A 23550-nucleotide genomic window follows, 5' to 3' on the forward strand; every position below is an offset into this window, starting at 1 on the left:
TCTCCTAGTAGAGTGTGGTCAGTGTGTGTACCTCTCTCCTAGTAGAGTGTGGTCAGTGTGTGTACCTCTCTCCTAGTAGAGTGTGGTCAGTGTGTGTGTACCTCTCTCCTCGTAGAGTTTGGTCAGAGTGTGTACCTCTCTCCTCGTAGAGTGTGGTCAGAATGTGTACCTCTCTCCTCGTAGAGTGTGGTCAGAATGTGTACCTCTCTCCTTGTAGAGTGTGGTCAGAATGTGTACCTCTCTCCTAGTAGAGTGTGGTCAGAATGTGTACCTCTCTCCTTGTAGAGTGTGGTCAGAATGTGTACCTCTCTCCTTGTAGAGTGTGGTCAGAATGTGTACCCTCTCTCCTTGTAGAGTGTGGTCAGAATGTGTACCTCTCTCCTTGTAGAGTGTGGTCAGAATGTGTACCTCTCTCCTTGTAGAGTGTGGTCAGAATGTGTACCTCTCTCCTTGTAGAGTGTGGTCAGAATGTGTACCTCTCTCCTTGTAGAGTGTGGTCAGAATGTGTACCTCTCTCCTTGTAGAGTGTGGTCAGAATGTTGTACCTCTCTCCTTGTAGAGTGTGGTCAGAATGTGTACCTCTCTCCTTGTAGAGTGTGGTCAGAATGTGTACCTCTCTCCTTGTAGAGTGTGGTCAGAATGTGTACCTCTCTCCTAGTAGAGTGTGGTCAGAATGTGTACCTCTCTCCTTGTAGAGTTTGGTCAGAATGTGTCGGAGACCTCCAGTGTTGTTGACCCACTCGATGATGCCACACTCCTCATTCAGTGGGATCACAGCATATGTACGGATATGGAGCTCCCTCCTCCTGGACTCTGCATCCTTACGCAGACACTACACACACAAGCAATAGTCTGAAGTGTACTGTTCGCTCTGGGCTACAGCAGTCTAATGTTGTACAGATGTCCAGTTGGAGACGTGGCAGGTTAAACACACACCTTGTTGATGAGGCAGTTGTACTCCATGAGGCGACAGTCTTTCCGGAGGTCATCTTTAGGTTTACACATCACAGTGTAGCTCCTCCCATCACTTCCCTTCAGGCCGATCTTCTTGGGCTTCTGGAGGGAGGCAAGGATCTCCACCTACACACATCATCGTGAGACACACATACCATGTGGCACGACACACACACACACACACACAGAAAGACAAACTACTCCCCCCACACACAATGTGGCACGACACACACACACACACACACACACAGAAAGACAAACTACTCCCCCCCCAACACACAGAAAGACAAACTACTCCCCCCCACACACACAGAAAGACAGACAAACTACTCCCCCCCCACACACACACCATGTGGCACGACACACACACAGAAAGACAAACTACTCCCCCCCACACACAAACTACTCCCCCACACACACACACACAGAAAGACAAACTACTCCCCCCCCACACACACAGAAAGACAAACTACTCCCCCCCCACACACACACCATGTGGCACGACACACACACACACACACACACACACACACACACACAGAAAGACAAACTACTCCCCCACACACACAAACTACTCCCCCACACACACACACAGAAAGACAAACTACTCCCCCCCCCACACACACACTCACAGTATCGTCAAAGCCGTCGAGGTAGGCCCAGTGTCCGGGGAATGCGTCGTGGTGCAGTGTGTTTGCAGGGCCAGTAGAGGGCAGTGTGGGGATGAGGACAGACTGCAGAGGGATCAGGATCTGGCTGAAAGACGGCTCCTCCACCAGACGCTTCAACTGCTTGAAATGGACCCCCATACTGAGAGTACTGCTGCTACCATCCACCTGGAATACAGAGAGAGAAATGGACCCCATACTGAGAGTACTGCTGCTACCATCCACCTGGAATACAGAGAGAGAGAGAAATGGACCCCATACTGAGAGTACTGCTGCTACCATCCACCTGGAATACAGAGAGAGAGCGAAATGGACCCCATACAGAGTACTGCTGCTACCATCCACCTGGAATACAGAGAGAGAGAGAGAGAAATGGACCCCATACTGAGAGTACTGCTGCTACCATCCACCTGGAATACAGAGAGAGAGAGAGAGAGAGAGAGAGAGAGAGAGAGAAATGGACCCCATACTGAGAGTACTGCTGCTACCATCCACCTGGAATACAGAGAGAGAAATGGACCCCATACTGAGAGTACTGCTGCTACCATCCACCTGGAATACAGAGAGAGAAATGGACCCCATACTGAGAGTACTGCTGCTACCATCCACCTGGAATACAGAGAGAGAAATGGACCCCATACTGAGAGTACTGCTGCTACCATCCACCTGGAATACAGAGAGAGAGAAATGGACCCCCATACTGAGAGTACTGCTGCTACCATCCACCTGGAATACAGAGAGAGAGAGAAATGGACCCCATACTGAGAGTACTGCTGCTACCATCCACCTGGAATACAGAGAGAGAAATGGACCCCATACTGAGAGTACTGCTGCTACCATCCACCTGGAATACAGAGAGAGAAATGGACCCCCATACTGAGAGTACTGCTGCTACCATCCACCTGGAATACAGAGAGAGAGAGAAATGGACCCCATACTGAGAGTACTGCTGCTACCATCCACCTGGAATACAGAGAGAGAGAAATGGACCCCCATACTGAGAGTACTGCTGCTACCATCCACCTGGAATACAGAGAGAGAAATGGACCCCCATACTGAGAGTACTGCTGCTACCATCCACCTGGAATACAGAGAGAGAGAAATGGACCCCATACTGAGAGTACTGCTGCTACCATCCACCTGGAATACAGAGAGAAATGGACCCCATACTGAGAGTACTGCTGCTACCATCCACCTGGAATACAGAGAGAGAGAAATGGACCCCCATACTGAGAGTACTGCTGCTACCATCCACCTGGAATACAGAGAGAGAAATGGACCCCATACTGAGAGTACTGCTGCTACCATCCACCTGGAATACAGAGAGAGAAATGGACCCCATACTGAGAGTACTGCTGCTACCATCCACCTGAAATACAGAGAGAGAGAGAGAAATGGACCCCCATACTGAGAGTACTGCTGCTACCATCCACCTGGAATACAGAGAGAGAGAAATGGACCCCATACTGAGAGTACTGCTGCTACCATCCACCTGGAATACAGAGAGAGAGAAATGGACCCCATAATGATATGTTAGCAGGGTGTGTGTGTGTTAGCAGGGTGTGTGTGTGTTAGCAGGGTGTGTGTGTGTTAGCAGGGTGTGTGTGTGTTAGCAGGGTGTGTGTGTGTGTTAGCAGTGTGTGTGTGTGTGTTAGCAGTGTGTGTGTGTGTGTTAGCAGTGTGTGTGTGTTAGCAGGGTGTGTGTGTGTGTGTTAGCAGGGTGTGTGTGTGTGTTAGCAGGGTGTGTGTGTGTTAGCAGGGTGTGTGTGTGTTAGCAGTGTGTGTGTGTGTGTTAGCAGTGTGTGTGTGTGTGTTAGCAGTGTGTGTGTGTGTGTTAGCAGTGTGTTAGCAGGGTGTGAGTGTACCGGCTTGTTGCAGAGCTCCAGTAGTTTGTCAGTCAGTCTGTTGGCATCTCCTATGAACTTCCCCAGACTCTCCTTCAGACTGACAGCCTTCCTCAGGATCTCCTTACAGCGGTTCATACGGGTAGGGTAGGACGACTGGAACACACACACACATTTAGCAAGTGCTTTGAGCCTATGACATGAAAATCACTTTCTCATCTATCACTATAAACTCCATGCAAGGTAGGACAGTAGCTACTCAGACACACACCCACCCACACCCCTTCCCACCCCACACACCCACTTCCACCACACCTACACCCCTTCCCACCCCACACACCCACCACACCCACACCCCTTCCCACCCCACACACCCACCACACCCACACCCCTTCCCACCCCACACACCCACCACACCCACACCCCTTCCCACCCCACACACCCACTTCCACCACACCCACACCCCTTCCCACCCCACACACCCACTTCCACCACACCCCCACCCACACCCCTTCCCACCCCACACACCCACTTCCACCACACGCACACCCCTTCCCACCCCACACACACCCACACCCCTTCCCACCCCACCCACTTCCACCACTCACACCCCTTCCCACCCCACACACCCCCACCCACACACACCCACCCCTACCTTGGACACTGCGGTCATCAACCACATGGCCTGCTGAGGGTAGGCCAGCAGCACCTTGGCAGCGATGTCCATGAGGACGTTGAAGACGTCCTCACTGCTGTGGCACACCCTGGAGATGAGCTGGGAGAAGGCTGTGAGGAACTGGTACGGAGCCAGGCTGGTGCAGTGGTCGCTGACCACCTGGTTGATCTTCCCAAGCTCCACGCGCAACTGCCGCTCCACTCTACCCGCTATGGAAGGGAGGGATGGACATGGCTTATTCAGTTCAACACATATCAGTTTGTCTAAAGGCCCTTCTAGGACAGATACACAGAGCAGGAGGAACACCAATACACTGTTACCTTTCTCCCCCTGACTGACCAACACACTGTTACCGTTCTCCTCCTCACTGACCAATACACTGTTACCTTTCTCCCCCTGACTGACCAACACACTGTTACCGTTCTCCTCCTCACTGACCAACACACTGTTACCTTTCTCCCCCTGACTGACCAACACTGTTACCTTTCTCCCCCTGACTGACCAACACTGTTACCTTTCTCCCCCTGACTGACCAACACTGTTACCGTTCTCCTCCTCACTGACCAACACACTGTTACCTTTCTCCCCCTGACTGACCAACACACTTACCTTTCTCCCCCTGACTGACCAACACACTGTTACCTTTCTCCCCCTGACTGACCAACACTGTTACCTTTCTCCTCCTCACTGACCAACACACTGTTACCTTTCTCCCCCTGACTGACCAACACACTGTTACCTTTCTCCCCCTGACTGACCAACACACTGTTACCTTTCTCCCCCTGACTGACCAACACTGTTACCTTTCTCCTCCTCACTGACCAACACACTGTTACCTTTCTCCCCCTCACCGACCAACACTGTTACCTTTCTCCTCCTCACCGACCAACACTGTTACCTTTCTCCTCCTCACTGACCAACACACTGTTACCTTTCTCCCCCTGACTGACCAACACTGTTACCTTTCTCCTCCTCACTGACCAACACACACTTACCTTTCTCCTCCTCACTGACGAACACACTGTTACCTTTCTCCCCCTGACTGACCAACACTGTTACCTTTCTCCTCCTCACTGACCAACACTGTTACCTTTCTCCCCCTCACCGACCAACACTGTTACCTTTCTCCTCCTCACTGACCAACACACTGTTACCTTTCTCCCCCTGACTGACCAACACTGTTACCGTTCTCCTCCTCACTGACCAACACTGTTACCTTTCTCCTCCTGACTGACCAACACACTGTTACCTTTCTCCTCCTCACTGACCAACACACTGTTACCTTTCTCCTCCTCACTGACCAACACACTGTTACCTTTCTCCTCCTCACTGACTAACACACACTTACCTTTCTCCTCCTCACTGACCAACACACTGTTACCTTTCTCCTCCTCACTGACCAACACACTGTTACCTTTCTCCTCCTCACTGACCAACACACTGTTACCTTTCTCCTCCTCACTGACCAACACACTGTTACCTTTCTCCTCCTCACTGACCAACACACTGTTACCTTTCTCCTCACCGACCAACACAATGTTACCTTTCTCCCCCTCACTGACCAACACACTGTTACCTTTCTCCTCACCGACCAACACACTGTTACCTTTCTCCCCCTCACTGACCAACACACTGTTACCTTTCTCCTCCTCACTGACCAACACTGTTACCTTTCTCCCCCTGACTGACCAACACTGTTACCTTTCTCCCCCTGACTGACCAACACTTACCTTTCTCCTCCTCACTGACCAACACACTGTTACCTTTCTCCCCTTGACTGACCAACACTGTTACCTTTCTCCTCCTCACTGACGAACACACTTACCTTTCTCCCCCTCACTGACCAACCTACTGTTACCTTTCTCCCCCTCACCGACCAACACTGTTACCTTTCTCCCCCTGACTGACCAACACTGTTACCTTTCTCCCCCTGACAGGTAACAGTATATTGGTCAGTGAGGAGGAGAAAGGTAACAGTGTTGGTCAGTGAGGGGGAGAAAGGTAACAGTGTGTTGGTCAGTGAGGAGGAGAAAGGTAACAGTGTTGGTCAGTCAGGGGGAGAAAGGTAACAGTGTTGGTCAGTCAGGGGGAGAAAGGTAACAGTGTTGGTCGGTGAGGGGGAGAAAGGTAACAGTAGGTTGGTCAGTGAGGGGGAGAAAGGTAACAGTGTGTTGGTCAGTGAGGAGGAGAAAGGTAACAGTGTGTTGGTCAGTGAGGAGGAGGAAGGTAACAGTGTATTGGTCAGTCAGGGGGAGAAAGGTAACAGTGTGTTGGTCAGTGAGGAGGAGAAAGGTAACAGTGTTGGTCAGTCAGGGGGAGAAAGGTAACAGTGTTGGTCAGTCAGGGGGAGAAAGGTAACAGTGTTGGTCAGTCAGGGGGAGAAAGGTAACAGTGTTGGTCAGTCAGGGGGAGAAAGGTAACAGTGTGTTGGTCATTCTCCCCCTGACTGACCAATATACTGTTACCTTTCTCCCCCTGACTGACCAACACTTACCTTTCTCCCCCTCACCGACCAACACACTGTTACCTTTCTCCCCCTCACCGACCAACACACTGTTACCTTTCTCCCCCTGACTGACCAACACTTACCTTTCTCCCCCTCACCGACCAACACACTGTTACCTTTCTCCCCCTCACCGACCAACACACTGTTACCTTTCTCCCCCTCACTGACCAACACTGTTACCTTTTTCCCCCTCACTGACCAACACTGTTACCTTTCTCCCCCTCACTGACCAACACTGTTACCTTTCTCCCCCTGACTGACCAACACTGTTACCTTTCTCCTCCTGACTGACCAATATACTGTTACCTTTCTCCCCATGACTGACCAATATACTGTTACCTTTCTCCCCATGACTGACCAATATACTGTTACCTTTCTCCCCATGACTGACCAATATACTGTTACCTTTCTCCCCATGACTGACCAATATACTGTTACCTTTCTCCCCCTGACTGACCAACACTGTTACCTTTCTCCCCCTGACTGACCAACAGTTACATTTCTCCTCCTCACTGACCAACACACTGTTACCTTTCTCCTCCTCACTGACCAACACACTGTTACCTTTCTCCCCCTCACTGACCAACACTGTTACCTTTCTCCCCCTCACTGACCAACACTGTTACCTTTCTCCCCCTCACTGACCAACACACTGTTACCTTTCTCCTCCTCACTGACCAACACACTGTTACCTTTCTCCCCTTGACTGACCAACACTGTTACCTTTCTCCTCCTCACTGACCAACACACTGTTACCTTTCTCCCCCTGACTGACCAACACTGTTACCTTTCTCCCCCTGACTGACCAACACTGTTACCTTTCTCCCCCTGACTGACCAACACAGTTACCTTTCTCCTCCTCACTGACCAACACTGTTACCTTTCTCCCCCTGACTGACCAACACTGTTACCTTTCTCCTCCTCACTGACGAACACACTTACCTTTCTCCCCCTCACTGACCAACCTACTGTTACCTTTCTCCCCCTCACCGACCAACACTGTTACCTTTCTCCCCCTGACTGACCAACACTGTTACCTTTCTCCCCCTGACAGGTAACAGTATATAGGTCAGTGAGGAGGAGAAAGGTAACAGTGTTGGTCAGTGAGGGGGAGAAAGGTAACAGTGTTGGTCAGTGAGGAGGAGAAAGGTAACTGTGTTGGTCAGTCAGGGGGAGAAAGGTAACAGTGTTGGTCAGTCAGGGGGAGAAAGGTAACAGTATATTGGTCAGTCAGGGGGAGAAAGGTAACAGTATATTGGTCATTCTCCCCCTGACTGACCAATATACTGTTACCTTTCTCCCCCTGACTGACCAACACACTGTTACCTTTCTCCCCCTCACCGACCAACACTTACCTTTCTCCCCCTCACCGACCAACACACTGTTACCTTTCTCCCCCTGACTGACCAACACACTTACCTTTCTCCCCCTCACCGACCAACACTGTTACCTTTCTCCCCCTCACTGACCAACACACTGTTACCTTTCTCCCCCTCACTGACCAACACTGTTACCTTTCTCCCCCTCACTGACCAACACTGTTACCTTTTTCCCCCTCACTGACCAACACTGTTACCTTTCTCCCCCTGACTGACCAACACTGTTACCTTTCTCCCCCTGACTGACCAACACTGTTACCTTTCTCCTCCTGACTGACCAATATACTGTTACCTTTCTCCCCATGACTGACCAATATACTGTTACCTTTCTCCCCATGACTGACCAATATACTGTTACCTTTCTCCCCCTGACTGACCAACACTGTTACCTTTCTCCCCCTGACTGACCAACACTGTTACCTTTCTCCCCCACACTGATCAACACACTGTTACCTTTCTCCCCCTGACTGACCAACACTGTTACCTTTCTCCCCATGACTGACCAATATACTGTTACCTTTCTCCCCCTCACTGACCAACACACTGCTTTCCTTTCTCCCCCTCACTGACCAACACTGTTACCTTTCTCCTCCTCACTGACCAACACACACTTACCTTTCTCCTCCTCACTGACCAACACACTGTTACCTTTCTCCCCCTCACTGACCAACACTGTTACCTTTCTCCCCCTCACTGACCAACACACTGTTACCTTTCTCCCCCTCACTGACCAACACTGTTACCTTTCTCCCCCTCACTGACCAACACACTGTTACCTTTCTCCTCCTCACTGACCTTTCTCAGACTCGTAGACTTTGGCCCCGAAGTCCAGCCAGAGAGACAGCATCCGAGGCATGGCCTGATAGATGTACTGGTTCCCAAACTGCAGAGCTCTGGACAACAACACAGGACACAGTTCAGAAGTGGCGGCGACAATATCCACCAGTAAACATTTCAATATGATGACAGGAGAGATGCTCGTCTTACTTTCCAAAGTAGGTGACGATGTATCGTATGAGGTTGCCCTGTTTCTCCAGCTTGTTGTCTGTCACCATGGGCATCAACTTGTCATAGTATTTAGCCAGGTAGAAGTTACCGTCCTCCCACTCTGGTAGCAGGGTGGTCACGTCCTACAGAGGAGAGGTAGAGGAAGGCAACGTTAGTGTTGGGTACCTTGTAAGCTTTCATGATGGCATTGGACAGTGTTGGGTAGTATAGCTCTGGGTAGTACATGGTTGGTAGTACATGGTTGATAGTGTTGGGTAGTATAGTGTTGGGTAGTATATGGTTGATAGTGTTGGGTAGTATAGTGTTACTTTTGATTTTGACCCCTTTGTTCAGGGACTCATTATTCCATTTCTGTTAATCACATATCTGTGGAACTTGTTCAGTTTATGTCTCAGTTGTTGAATCTTGTTATGTTCATACAAATATTTACACGTTAGGTTTGCTGAAAATAAACACAGTTGACAGTGAGAGGACGTTTCTTTTTTTTGCTGAGTTTATATGGTTGATAGCGTTGGGTAGTATAGCGTTGGGTAGTATAGTGTTGGGTAGTATAGCGTTGATAGTGTTGGGAAGTAAGTATATGGTTGATAGCGTTGGGTAGTATTGTATTGGGTAGTATAGCGTTGGGTAATATATGGTTCATAGTTTGGGTAGTAGAGCGTTGGGTAGTATATGGTTGATAGTGTTGGGTAGTATAGTGTTGGGAAGTAGTGTTGGATAGTACATGGTTGATAGCGTTGGGTAGTATCGTGTCGGGTAGTATAATGTCGGGTAGTTGGGAAGTATCGTGTTGGGTAGTATAATGTCGGGTAGTATCGTGTTGGTAGTATAATGTTGTGTAGTATTGTGTCGGGTAGTATAATGTCGGGTAGTATCATGTCGGGTAGTTGGGTAGTATCGTGTCGGGTAGTATCGTGTTGGGTAGTATAATGTCGGGTAGTATAATGTCAGGTGGTATCGTGTTGGGTAGTATAATGTCGGGTAGTATCGTGTTGGGTAGTATAATGTCGGGTAGTAATCGTGTTGGGTAGTATAATGTCGGGTAGTTGGGTATTATCGTGTTGGGTAGTATAATGTCGGGTAGTTGGGTTGTATCGTGTTGGGTAGTATAATGTTGGGTAGTATAATGTTGGGTAGTATAATGTTGGGTAGTATAATGTCGGGTAGTATAATGTCGGGTAGTATCGTGTTGGGTAATATAATGTCGGGTAGTATAATGTTGAGTAGTTGGGTAGGATCATGTCGAGTAGGATCATGTCGAGTAGTTGGGTAGTATCGTGTTGGGTAGTATCGTGTTGGGTAGTATCGTGTTGGGTGGTATCTTGTTGGGTAGTATCATGTCGGGTAGTATAATATTGGGTAGTCTCGTGTTGGGTAGTATAATGTCGGATAGTTGGGTTGTATCGTGTTGGGTAGTATAATATTGGGTAGTATTGTGTTGGGTAGTATATGTCGGGTAGTATAATATTGGGTAGTCTCGTGTTGGGTAGTATAATGGCGGATAGTTGGGTTGTATCGTGTTGGGTAGTATAATATTGGGTAGTATCGTGTTGGGTAGTATAATGTTGGGTAGTATAATGTCGGGTAATATAATGTCGGGTAGTATCGTGTTGGGTAGTATAATGTCGGGTAGTTGGTAGTATCGTGTTGGGTAGTATAATGTCGGGTAGTTGGGTAGTATCGTGTTGGGTAGTATAATGTCGGGTAGTATAATATTGGGTAGTCTCGTGTTGGGTAGTATAATGTCGGGTAGTATCGTGTTGGGTAGTATAATGTTGGGTAGTATAATGTCGGGTAGTATCGTGTTGGGTAATATAATGTCGGGTAGTATAATGTTGAGTAGTTGGGTAGGATCATGTCGAGTAGGATCATGTCGAGTAGTTGGGTAGTATCGTGTTGGGTAGTATCGTGTTGGGTAGTATCTTGTTGGGTAGTATCATGTCGGGTAGTATAATATTGGGTAGTCTCGTGTTGGGTAGTATAATGTCGGATAGTTGGGTTGTATCGTGTTGGGTAGTATAATATTGGGTAGTATCGTGTTGGGTAGTATAATGTTGGGTAGTATCGTGTTGGTAGTATCTTGTTGGGTAGTATCGTGTTGGGTAGTATATGTCGGGTAGTATAATATTGGGTAGTCTCGTGTTGGGTAGTATAATGTCGGATAGTTGGGTTGTATCGTGTTGGGTAGTATAATATTGGGTAGTATCGTGTTGGGTAGTATAATGTCGGGTAATATAATGTCGGGTAGTATCGTGTTGGGTAGTATAATGTCGGGTAGTTGGTAGTATCGTGTTGGGTAGTATAATGTCGGGTAGTTGGGTAGTATCGTGTTGGGTAGTATAATGTCGGGTAGTATAATATTGGGTAGTCTCGTGTTGGGTAGTATAATGTCGGGTAGTATCGTGTTGGGTAGTTTAATGTTGGGTAGTATAATGTCGGGTAGTATCGTGTTGGGTAGTATAATGTTGGGTAGTATAATGTTGGGTAGTATCGTGTTGGGTAGTATCGTGTTGGGTAGTATAGTGTTGGGTAGTATCGTGTTGGGTAGTATCGTGTTGGGTAGTATAATGTTGGGTAGTATAATGTTGGGTAGTATAATGTTGGGTAGTATCGTGTTGGGTAGTATAATGTTGGGTAGTATCGTGTTGGGTAGTATCGTGTTGGGTAGTATCGTGTTGGGTAGTATCGTGTTGGGTAGTATAATGTTGGGTAGTATAATGTTGGGTAGTATCGTGTTGGTAGTATCGTGTTGGGTACCCTGTAGGCCTTCATGATGGCGTTGGACTCAAAGTTGGCTGTCTCCTCCATGAAGCGTCCCACCAGAAGCATGGCTTTACCTAAAACATCACACCATATCATTATGACCCATGTCTGTAATACCATGTCATTATGTTACGTCATTATTAACAACAGTATACTTTACCTTTGGTCTGTAGACTCCTCTGGTCTGAGAGAGGCTGGTCGACAGGGAAACACTGAGTCACTCCCTTCTGGAGAACTATCAACGCCTGGTGGACATCTCCCTACAGAGACACAGAGAGAGAGAGAGAGATGCATGTGAGTGTGTGTGTGTGTGTGTGTGTGTGTGTGTGTGTGTGTAAGAGAGCAGGTTAGTGTGTTTATATGTGTGTACCTTGGACCATAGCCACTTGGCCTTCTCTGTCAGTAATTCGGCAGTGTGTGTGTTCTGTCCGTTCAGCAGAGCGTTGAAAGCTGTCTGGTGATGTCCTGCCTTCCTGGCCACCCGGGCACTCTGCAACCAGCACTCCCCGACCAGCCCCTCACACACACTGAGACACACACACACATAAAATGAGTAAGTCGCTCTGGATAAGAGCGTCTGCTAAATGACTTAAATGTAAATGTAAATGAGTAACCTTGCCTGTGATGTGAAAATTAGCATTAGCTCTCAGAGTGACTGCCTAGGCTTTAGCTTGTTGGTGTCGTGGAAATGACCACCAGGGACACCTGAAGTCCATATTAAATGGATCATTGTTTATTAACAGCAAGCAGGAGAGGTCACAGTCAAACTTGGATGCATAAAGTACCGGTCTGAAAGGAGCAGTCCAGTTAGTTCTCGTATATACTACTTATATTTGCATGACTTATCCATTATTCATAATTAATTCATTTGGTTCATGCATGTGACAGACCAATACCTCACGAGGCTTCTTCTCTCCAAGCTGAGACCTTGAAACTGAGATATCTTTCGTTCTCAAAACAAGGGTCTGGGCGTACTGCCAAATGGCAGATACTGATGGTGAGGATTCCTCCCAGGCATGATCAACCAGTCACTTACATGAACCCAGTCTAATTGGTTATTAGAAAAGCACAAACATCAAATATTCCTTCACACTGGGTTAAGAGAGTCTAGTGGGACTCACCCTGAGCCGATGCTCAGCAGGGCTCGCCGCAGGGCCAGGATTGGCTCTTTGGCGCGGAAAGAATTCTGGGTCATCTCCAGCCGATCTGGCCAATGGGAGGGCAGCGTGGCTGAGCTAGGGGCGTGGCCTTCTCTCTGTCTCTGGAGGTCAGTGAAGGCATGCTCCAACTCACTCAGCATGTGGAGCCTAGACAACACACACACACATCAGTGTGCCTGTATGAGTGTATAAAGGTGAGTGTATAAAGGTGGGTGTATCGGTGTGTGAGGAGGTTAGTGTGTGACCTGACGATGTATTCGTATCCTCTCTGGTAGGTCCCAGTCTCATAGCTAGCAGCAGCTAGAGGCACCACCTGCTCTGTCCTGACCAGCTTCAGTTTGTCATAGAACGTCTCTGCGTCGCGCCGCTTAGCCGCTAGCAGCATCTGACCCAGCCTCACACCCCACGTGCTGGACTTACGATCTACACACACACACACACACACACACACACACACACACACACCAGAACAACGGTCAAATGTTAGAGCAATGTCAACAACGTCAACATGTGTGTGTGTGTTCTCACCAGAGCCCAGGTAGTCCTCTAGCAGGTCCCACTTGCTGAGCTTCCAGGCAGCTTCCACCCTGTAAGTGTTCAGATCAGACTTCCACTGGGGCCTACGGATAACCAGGTGAAAATAACCTGTTTACAATGGAAAGGACTCATTTAGTGGACTAGCATGGATGTGTGTGTTTTGTCACCTGTTGGCCAGGACTCCATTGACCTGTGTGACGACAGTAGAGAGCTGTCCCAGCCCCAGCATAGAACTCATCACCCCATGGTAGTGTCCGATCTAGACAGAGAGACAGAGAGTTTACTGCAGTCTGTATTCACAACCACATATACTGATACACACTTTGTCAACACGTGTATGTGTGCGTTACCTGGTCGGACTCCAGCTGTATGGCCCGGTCGTAGCAGGCTGTAGCGTCTCTTAGCAACCCGATGCTCTCGTGTTCTAGAATCTGTTCCCGTAGGGACGGCTCTTCCCGCCGGAGAGCGTTCGCACCCCTCACACCGTCCGGTTCGTGCATGGCCGCGTACAGCGTCTGCACACACACACACACACACACACACACACACACACACACACACACACACACACACACACACGTTAGGATTCTCTATTAAGTATGTGTCTCACCGGTAGACGTGATGCAGTGGTGTGTGTGTGTGTGAGAGAGAGTTACCTGTAGGAAGCTCAGATGATCCTGGATGTTCTCTTTGTTCTCCAGTATGTAAGCCTCAAAGTGCATCAGGGCTCTGGTGTAGGCTTTAGACCGTAGAGAGGCCTTGGCTAACACGTCCTGAGGGATCCCTTTTAGAAACGCTACCACTCGCTGGTAGTCACCACTTTCTGTAGACACACACAAGACAAAAGGAGACACTTCAAAGCGAATCATAATTCCACGCCTGATTATGGAGAGCTGTTATTACACAGTGCATTCTGAGGTTCAGCAATGACGTGTGTGTGTGTGTGTTACTAACCGCTGTGTTTGATTCTAGCCGACAGTGTGTGTCGGCTCCACTGGGTGAGGTGAGCCAGCATACTGAACACAGTCTGGGTGCTCAGCTGTGATAGGCTGGACGTTGCTTCCTGGTTCTGAGTACTGAGCTGTGAAAGGCTAGATGAGGCCTCCTGGACACGCCCACCACGCCCATCACCCTCTGTGAGCACAGCCAGCATTTCCTCTGTTACCTGGAGAAACAGATTTAATTGAACTTTTACATTTTTTTTGTATTTGACCCCCTTTTCCGCCACAATTTCATGATATCGAATTGGTATTTACGATCTTGTCTCATCGCTGCAACTCCCCAACGGACTCGAGAGAGAGACGAAGGTCGAGTCATGCGTCCTCCGAAGCATGACCCGCCAAACCGCGCTTCTTAACCCGGAAGCCAGCTGAACCAATGTGTTGGAGGAAACACCGCTCAACTGACGACCGGAGTCAGCCTGCAGGCGCCCGGCCCCCCACAAGGAGTCGCTAGAGCGCGATGAGCCAAACCCTCCCCTAACCCAGACGACACTGGGCCAATTGTGCGCCGCGCTATGGGACTCCCGGTCACGGCCGGTTGTGACACAGCCCGAGATCAAACCCGGGTCTGTAGTGATGCCTCAAGCACTGCGATGCAGTGCCTTAGACCGCTGCGCCCCTCGGGAGGCCAGATCAATCATTTAATGTCACAATAAATGTCATCTCAGTTGGAGTTAATTACGTTCATTTGATCTAAATAAGCTTTTAGTTGTAATTCTATTAGTCATAAAGAAAGAGGAGGTAGTGAGCTGTGTGTGGTACCTCTCCTTGTTCCACAGCAGTGCAGCCCATCAGCATGTAAAGCAGTATATGGGGCAGCAGGTAGATGGTGACTTTGTAGTCGTGTTTGATGATGAAACTGCAACAGGTGAATACCTTGCTGGCCAACTCATGTCTCACCTGAAACAAACCCATAAAACGTGTCAGAAAGTTATCCCCCCAAACAATTTGAATGTTTATAAATTTAAAAAATGGAGTTACCACATATATATTTAAAAGGGTGTACCATAGGGTTTAATGTTGGGACCAGTGTTTTTTGTTGTTGGCAATGAACTACGGTATACATTTCAAGACTGACCTGGCTGGTGAGGTATCCAGAAAAGCTAGCTGACAGTGGTTAAAGTTCAGGGGTTAGCGTTCAGGCTCAGAGTTTACCTTGCTGATGAGGTATCCGGCCCAGGTAGCTGACCAATCAGAGAACTTGGTTCCTCGGCTGCTGAGGTAGACAGGCTTCTTCACCTTGGACCAGTTCACCACCTTTTGACTGCTCTTATACCTACACAAACAGGAGAGATGATGTGGTTTGTGTGTGTGTGTGTGTGTGTGTGTGTGTGTGTGTGTGTGTGTGTGTGTGTGTGTGTGTGTGTGTGTGTGCGCGCGAGAGAGAGTGAGAGAGTACCTGCTGTTGAGGTGAGGCTCCAGTATCTCTTGGACTTGTTCAGGGAATCTCCTCCACAGCCGTCGACCAGGGGAGTCACTACGGCCCTCACGACACTCAAATATAGACAGCAGCTCCTGTAACAAACACGCACACACACAAGTCAGGAAGGAGCTCCATGTTTTTGCCTCCAATGAGTGAATTGGTTGTTAACAATAAAGAATGATATTGTGTGTACCTGCATTGCATAGGCTGCCGAGTCCTGTGCTCTGACATCATCAGCATACGCCAAGAAAGTCCTGGTCAGCTCTGTCAGTAGTTCATAGGCAAAGTTACTCTCCTCCACCCCACTCTACACACACACACACACACACACACACACACACACACACACACACACACACACACACACACACACACACACAAATATGTATTCAGATTCAACAAATTGGAATAAATGCCGTTTCCTCTCTGGGTTCATTTCACAGCGTTTTCACACTCTGTCCTTACCACGAAGGTGTTGCTGCTGCCGTGTGTCTGTGTGTGAGAGAGGTCCAGCCGTCCAGGGTCCACGGCCCCCAGCTCCCCCAGACACTCCCCACACAGCAGCCTGGCCGTTGGGGAAGAGTCCTGACAACCTCGCAGTAACACTGAGACTAATGAGGAGATGACAGGCTCTACCGCCTCCGACGCACACACCTGTCGCAGCAACCACTCCTAGAGAACACACACACACACCCTCTCAGCAACACACACAAAATGTGACAACTATAAATCATGTGTTGTTAAAGAAGCAGCACACACCTGGTTGCTGTGCATCATGTCCTTGAGGCTGGTCAGAGCGTGAACTCTGACGTCCAGGTTCTCGTGTTGGACAGCCCTCATGGAGAGCTGCAGGCCTGCAGCCAGGTCACTGGTCCTGGACGTCAACTAGAGAGAAGAGAACCTTCATTATCTTCGTCATCATCACAAGTGAGTGTATTGGTGCTTTCCCCCTGCGGAGTGAAACAGTGTTTTTGGGTGAAAGGCTCAGGCCTACGGACCAGAGGCTGGAAGGACTTTATCTGGCCAGGGTAATAACCCATATGTGTGTACTCACCTTCTGTAGGACTGTGTGTGTGTGTGTGTTCCTACCTTCTTGTAGTCCTGCAGGACAGTGTGTATGTCTTTGAGTTCAGGGTGGTCTGGCAGGAAGTAGATTTCATGGAGATAGTCCTGCACCTCTTCCCTATAGGACACAGACAGAGATTGTTACCTGTGTGTGTGGGTGGTGTGTGTGTGGGTGGTGTGTGTGTGTGTCCAGTTACCTGTTGTCCAGTATGAGGTAGTGTATTATAGCAGCAGTCTCTCTGGGCTGGAGTGGTATCAGCGGAAGAAGCGCCACGATCACATGACTGAGCAACGGCCCCAGGTGGGCGGGCTCTACCGTACGCACAAAACAGTCCCACGTCCTGTCCACACAGGAAACAATAAGTTAAAACCAGGAAGAAGGAAGCAAGCAAACTGAATTTGTGTGTGGCTGTGTGTGCGTTATTAGTGTGTGCGTTATTAGTGTGTGTGTGTGTGTATACGTGTGTTAGCACTATGTGTACTGACTGGCAGCAGAGCAGAGGGAAGTCCTGTCTGTATCGGAGTCCAGTCCGTAGTGTGGTCATCATCTTGACTCGGACTGAGCTGGTGTGTTTGGAGCCCATCAGCTTCATCAGGGCCATCAGGCTGGTCAGGGCCATCTTCTTACCGTCCTTCTCCCCAGCACTGGAGCTCAGCAGCTGCATGTTGAAGAAGGCCAGGATGCCCAGCAGCTTGGGCTGGAGGTAATCAGCCTGGGGGAAGAGAGAGCTTTAAAGTAAAGAGGAAGACCTTTCCAAGCACTCAGTGACACTGAAGCCTCACCATTGCTAAAGTATTGATGCATCTCCTAGAAACTAATCAGAAAACCAATGTCATCAGTGTGATGTCATTACCATGTGTTCCGGGGTGGTGATGTCACGGGGTCCCTGGTATGGGTCGTCATTGGAGGCAAATGAGGCCAGGATGGCCAGACCATTAAACACCTGCATACACACACGGTCAAACCATTAACCATCTACACAGACAACGCAATAAGCCACAAAAGGCCATGATGACATGAAGTGAACGTATTCCAGATAAAGGATGTTGGACACAAAGCGATGCCCCAGTGTGTGTACTTGTTGGTAGTGTTCTCCCAGGCGTAGCAGCAGCTCGTTGTGCAGGCCCTGGAAGTCCTGCCTCAGCAGAGAGCCCAGTTCTATCTCCGTCTCTCTCTGGAGGTAGTGGAAGGCTCTCTCCAGCTCCTCCTTAGTGCAGGAACACACCAGGTGGCTGAAGATGTACTTAAAGTTGTTGATCAGGATCTCACGCCGGTTCGCTTTCATCTCATTGGCCAGCGTCCTGATGAGGGCGGAGCCTGTGGCACTGGCCTTCGCAGCCAGGTAGGGGAGGAGCACCTGGAGAGTCCTCTGCAAACACACACACACACACACTTCAATTGGTCCAAATTAAATCCTAATAAACAAACTGAAATTTGTGTATATATATATACACACACACACACACACACACACACACACACACACACACACACACACACACACACACAGTTGAAGTCAAAAGTTTACAGACACCTTAGCCAAATACATTTAAACTCAGTTTTTCACAATTCCTGACATTTAATCCTAGTAAACATTCCCTGTCTTAGATCAGTTAGGATCACCACTTTATTTTAAGAATGTAAAATGTCAGAATGATAGTAGAGAGAGAATGATTTATTTCAGCTTTTATTTCTTTCATCACATTCCCAGTGGGTCAGAAGTTTACATACACTCAATTAGTATTTGGTAGCATTGCCTTTAAATTGTTCAACTTGGGTCAAACGTTTCGGGTAGCCTTCCACAAGCTTCCCACAATAAGTTGGGTGAATTTTGGCCCATTCCTCCTGACAGAGCTGGTGTAACTGAGTCAGGTTTGTAGGCCTCCTTGCTTGCACATGCTTTTTCAGTTCTGCCCACAAATGTTCTATAGGCTTTATGATGGCCACTCCAATACCTTGACTTTGTTTTCCTTAAGCCATTTTGCCACATCTTTGGAAGTATGCTTGGGGTCATTGTCCATTTGGAAGACCCATTTGCGACCAAGCTTTAACTTCCTGACTGATGTCTTGAAATGTTGCTTTAATATATCCACATAATTTTCCTCTCTCATGATGCCATCTATTTTGTGAAGTGCACCAGTCCCTCCTGCAGCAAAGCACCCCCAAAACATGATGCTGCCACCCCTGTGCTTCACGGTTGGGATGGTGTTCTTCGGCTTGCAAGCCTCCCCCTTTTTCCTCCAAACATAACGATGGTCATTATGGCCAAACAGTTCTATTTTTGTTTCATCAGACCAGAAGACATTTCTCCAAAAAGCATGATATTTGTCCCCACGTGCAGTTGCAAACCATAGTCTGGTTTTGGAGCAGTGCCTTCATCCTTGCTGAGCGGCCTTTCAGGTTATGTCGATATAGGACTCGTTTTACTGTGGATATAGATACTTTTGTACCCGTTTCCTCCAGCATCTTCATAAGGTCCTTTGCTGTTGTTCTGGGATTGATTTGCACTTTTCGCACCAAAGTACGTTCCTCTCTAGGAGACAGAACGCGTCTCCTGCGTGAGAGTAATGACGGCTGCGTGGTCCCATGGTGTTTATACTTGCGTACTATTGTTTGTGCAGATGAAAGTGGTACCTTCAGGCATTTGGAAATTGTCCACAATTTCTTTTTCTGAGGTCTTGGCTGATTTCTTTTGATTTTCCCATGATGTCAAGCAAAGAGGCACAGAGTTTGAAGGTAGGCCTTGAAATACACCCACAGGTACACCTCCAACTGACTCAAATGATGTAAATTAGCCTATCAGAAGCTTCTAAAGCCATGACATAATTTTCTGGAATTTTCCAAGCTGTTTAAAGGCACAGTCAACTTAGTGTATGTAAACTTCTGACCCACTGGAATTGTGATACAGTGAATTATAAGTGAAATAATCTGTCTGTAAACAATTGTTGGAAAAATGACTTGTGTCATGCACAAAGTAGATGTCCTAACCGACGTGCCAAAACTATAGTTTGTTAAGAAGAAATTTGTGGAGTGGTTGAAAAACGAGTTTTAAGGATTCCAACCTAAGTGTATGTAAACTTCCGACTTCAACTGTATATATGTGCGTGTGTACATACCGTGAGGAAGCGGTGCAGGTCAGGGAAGTCAAAGGCGTGGGCGACCTGAGACAGGATGTCCAGAGCTACTTCTCTCTGATTGGTTAGCTGGCTACCTTGCTCTGGCGTGCTCCGCAGGGCGCTGACGTGACGCGAGTGGAGAGACTCTACCAGGAACTAAACACACACACCAACACTTGTTAGGTACAACCAGGTACAAGCAGACAGTTGTGATTATATAAAAGTGTGTGTTACCTGGCAGACAGGGTTCTTGTACTGGCTGAACAGTGTCTGTAGTTTGAGTCCTCTAGCTGTGGCCAGGGCAGTGATCTGTGTGTAGGCTGACACAGAGACAGGAGAGGACTTGGACAGGAGACAGTGCAGTAACCTCAAGAGAGAGAACGACACCAAGCTACCCTTAGCAGCCCTGGGGGGAGAGAAAGAGAGAAAAAAAGAGAGAGAGAGAGAGAAAAAGAGAGGAGAGAAAGCTTGTTAGAACTGTCACCAAGGTATAATTCATCTCCATCACATCTTTTTCACCAAGACATTAAAAGTGTTTTCTGATGTGTGTGTTACCTGCCAATCTCTCCAGTGGTCAGTATGAGTGTGCTGCGTAGCTCGTCGTCTCTGTTGAGTTTAGCCTTACTGAACGCCTCCTTCACACGAGACACCAGCAGCTCCTTGACTGGATCCTGGTCGGGTTCGGAGGTGGGCTCCGACAGCAGGAAGCGAACTGATTGGCTGAAGAGTGTTCTGACTGACGGGTCTGGGTCTTCTATTAGGCCAATCAGATCTCTCAGAATGGCCAGAGAGTCACTGTCTCTGCCTCCAAGGTTGACATGCTGGCAGAGGTGCGGCAGAGCATCTAAGAACGCTAAGACACACACACACACACACACATAAGATCTCACACACTCATTTCGTCAACATTAAAACAAGAACACACACACACACACCTCTTTTGGCAACACTGCTGCTGCTCGGTCGTAGCAGAGGTAGGACGGGCTTGATGACGGATGCTCCAATGGGAGTGCCCTTCCCAGCATGCTCAGCTGCAAGGCCGAGGCGGGAGCAAAGGATCATGGGTAGTGGGAGGGGTTCCTTGTGATTGACAGTTAATTTGGAGCTCCCCGACAGGACGCAGGTCAGCTGACCAGAAATACCAGCTAGCTCTGCCCTCACCTGCTCTGAGCTGTCCTCCAGGACACTCCTACACAGACAGAAACACTGTTAGCATACCCCTGAACGCTGAAAGTATGTCAGGTTATGGTGTGTGTACTTACATTAAGGTGGTGTGTGTGAGGTTGTGGTGTGTGTACTTACATTAAGGTGGTGTCTGTGAGGTTGTGGTGTGTGTACTTACATTAAGGTGGTGTGTGTGAGGTTATGGTGTGCGTACTTACATTAAGGTGGTGTGTGTGAGGTTATGGTGTGTGTACTTACATTAAGGTGGTGTGTGAGGTTGTGGTGTGTGTACTTACATTAAGGTGGTGTGTGTGAGGTTGTGGTGTGTGTACTTACATTAAGATGGTGTGTGTGAGGTTGTGGTGTGTGTACTTACATTAAGGTGGTGTGTGTGAGGTTGTGGTGTGTGTACTTACATTAAGGTGGTGTGTGTACTTACATTAAGGTGGTGTGTGTGAGGTTGTGGTGTGTGTCAGGTTGTGGTGTGTGTACTTATATTAAGGTGGTGTGTGTCAGGTTGTGGTGTGTACTTACATTAAGGTGGTGTGTGTATGAGGTTGTGGTGTGTGTACTTACATTAAGGTGGTGTGTGTGAGGTTGTGGTGTGTGTGTCCCACGTGGTGCAGTAGTAGAGGAAAGCTCCTGACAGCGCTGGCCCTGACCACCTCATGGTGACTCTCCAGGGCCTGGGAACACACAGACACACGCCACGACACACACACATCCCCACGCAGCAGAGACAGCAGCAACACACACTCCGCCTGGACCTGGGGGGCTGCAGAGACAGATGTTATATACACCAACACACACACACACACACACACACACACACACACACACACACACACACACACACACACACACACACACACACACACACACACACACACACACACACACACACACACACAGTGTAACTCACAGTAACAGGGAGACAGTCTCTTAGCCAAGTCGGGAAGGCTGGGGGGGAATCCTGCCTTCTGATAGGCTGGGACAGACGACAGCTCACACACCCATGGCACGGACAGCAACGTGCACACACTACTCTGGAGACCACTGTCCTCAGCCGGGCTACTCACTACGCACAGACACGGAGGTGAGAACGACATTGTACATGACAACAATTTATGTGTGCTTGTGTGTGTGTGTGTGTATTCTTACTTGTCAGGTAGATGATGGAGTCCAGTATTCTGACAGCCACCTGGATGGCAGACTGTATATGGGCGTGGTCAGTGGTAGACTTAGCCCCGCCCAGTAGTGATTGACAGGTTTCCAAAGCCCTGCCCAGAGTGGAGGCAGACAGCCACAGGAGAGAGGAGGAGCTGGAGGAGAGAGACAGAGATGGAAAGATCTGTGTGAGAGATGATGTGGGGTGTGTGATACCTGGTGTGTGTGTTACCTTCTGGGTGTGTGTGTGATACCTGGTGTGTGTGTAACAGAGGCCAGCCAGGTGCAGGATGAGAGCGAGTCCCTCCAGAGCTCTCAGGGTCATCTGAGGGTCAGTGTCAGGCTCAGGGGTCGTCAGGTCAAGGTCACAGTTCACCAGAGAGGCCAGAAGGTCATCCAGCCTACTAGTCACTGCCGCCCACACCTCACTACGCACACGCATGTCCACCTCCCTACACACACACACACAGCGAGAGATAAAGATGGTAACATGTTGATATGGACAGTAGGATTTAGAGTGATCTAGAGAGTAGAGATCAGATGTGACTCACATCGGGGGAGTTTCGGGGGTCTTGCTGGCCAGGGGGGTGATGGGTAGACAGGGTCGCTTAGCAGCCGTTTCTCCATCCTCCCTCTCTTGCATCACCACGGCAACCTCAGCCTTCAGGGCAGTGTAAAGAAACCCCTGCACACACTGACACACACACAAAGAACTGTAAGCTGACTTTATACAAATATACAAACCATTACATTTACATTTTAGTCATTTAGCAGACACTCTTATCCAGAGCGACTTACAGTTGTGAATGCATACATTTCATACATTTTTTCCCCCCATATTGGTCCACCGTGGGAATCGAACCCACAACCCTGGCGTTGCAAACACCATGCTCTACCAACTGAGCCACACATTTATCAACCAAATGCAATTGGTTGATAAATGAAGGCCAGTGTGTGTGAGTGTGTGTGTGTGTGTGTGTGTGTGTGTGTGTGTGTGACAGATACAGGTGGAAAGGGGACTCTAGATGGTTCTAACCCATTTCAGCATGGTCATTGCCATTGAGGGGTGGTGGTAAATCATCAACATTAGCTTTACGCTTTTTTTAAACACAAAAGAA

The 23550-nt window shown here is 48.7% G+C and overlaps 1 protein-coding gene across 1 annotated transcript in view; it reads right to left on the bottom strand.

Moving 5' to 3' along the window:
* Window positions 1-23550, bottom strand: part of LOC115196220 (serine/threonine-protein kinase ATR-like) — a 35005-nt gene that overhangs the window by 9508 nt on the left and 1947 nt on the right. The window contains 37 exon segments of the mRNA XM_029756847.1: window positions 682-832; window positions 937-1080; window positions 1587-1790; window positions 3488-3622; window positions 4122-4351; window positions 8823-8920; window positions 9015-9157; window positions 11793-11872; window positions 11959-12058; window positions 12169-12325; window positions 12920-13105; window positions 13204-13381; window positions 13487-13578; window positions 13663-13754; window positions 13846-14010; window positions 14152-14318; window positions 14450-14660; window positions 15259-15396; window positions 15652-15772; window positions 15896-16011; window positions 16113-16226; window positions 16385-16591; window positions 16679-16804; window positions 17009-17102; window positions 17182-17325; window positions 17471-17697; window positions 17839-17928; window positions 18064-18354; window positions 20102-20257; window positions 20336-20507; window positions 20657-20954; window positions 21037-21290; window positions 21842-22040; window positions 22188-22343; window positions 22427-22587; window positions 22687-22884; window positions 22984-23126. Of these exon segments, the coding sequence (XP_029612707.1) occupies window positions 682-832; window positions 937-1080; window positions 1587-1790; window positions 3488-3622; window positions 4122-4351; window positions 8823-8920; window positions 9015-9157; window positions 11793-11872; window positions 11959-12058; window positions 12169-12325; window positions 12920-13105; window positions 13204-13381; window positions 13487-13578; window positions 13663-13754; window positions 13846-14010; window positions 14152-14318; window positions 14450-14660; window positions 15259-15396; window positions 15652-15772; window positions 15896-16011; window positions 16113-16226; window positions 16385-16591; window positions 16679-16804; window positions 17009-17102; window positions 17182-17325; window positions 17471-17697; window positions 17839-17928; window positions 18064-18354; window positions 20102-20257; window positions 20336-20507; window positions 20657-20954; window positions 21037-21290; window positions 21842-22040; window positions 22188-22343; window positions 22427-22587; window positions 22687-22884; window positions 22984-23126 (5938 nt within the window).

The sequence above is a fragment of the Salmo trutta genome, chromosome 6 (genome assembly GCF_901001165.1).
Source record: "Salmo trutta chromosome 6, fSalTru1.1, whole genome shotgun sequence".
NCBI classification, from domain to species: domain Eukaryota; kingdom Metazoa; phylum Chordata; class Actinopteri; order Salmoniformes; family Salmonidae; genus Salmo; species Salmo trutta.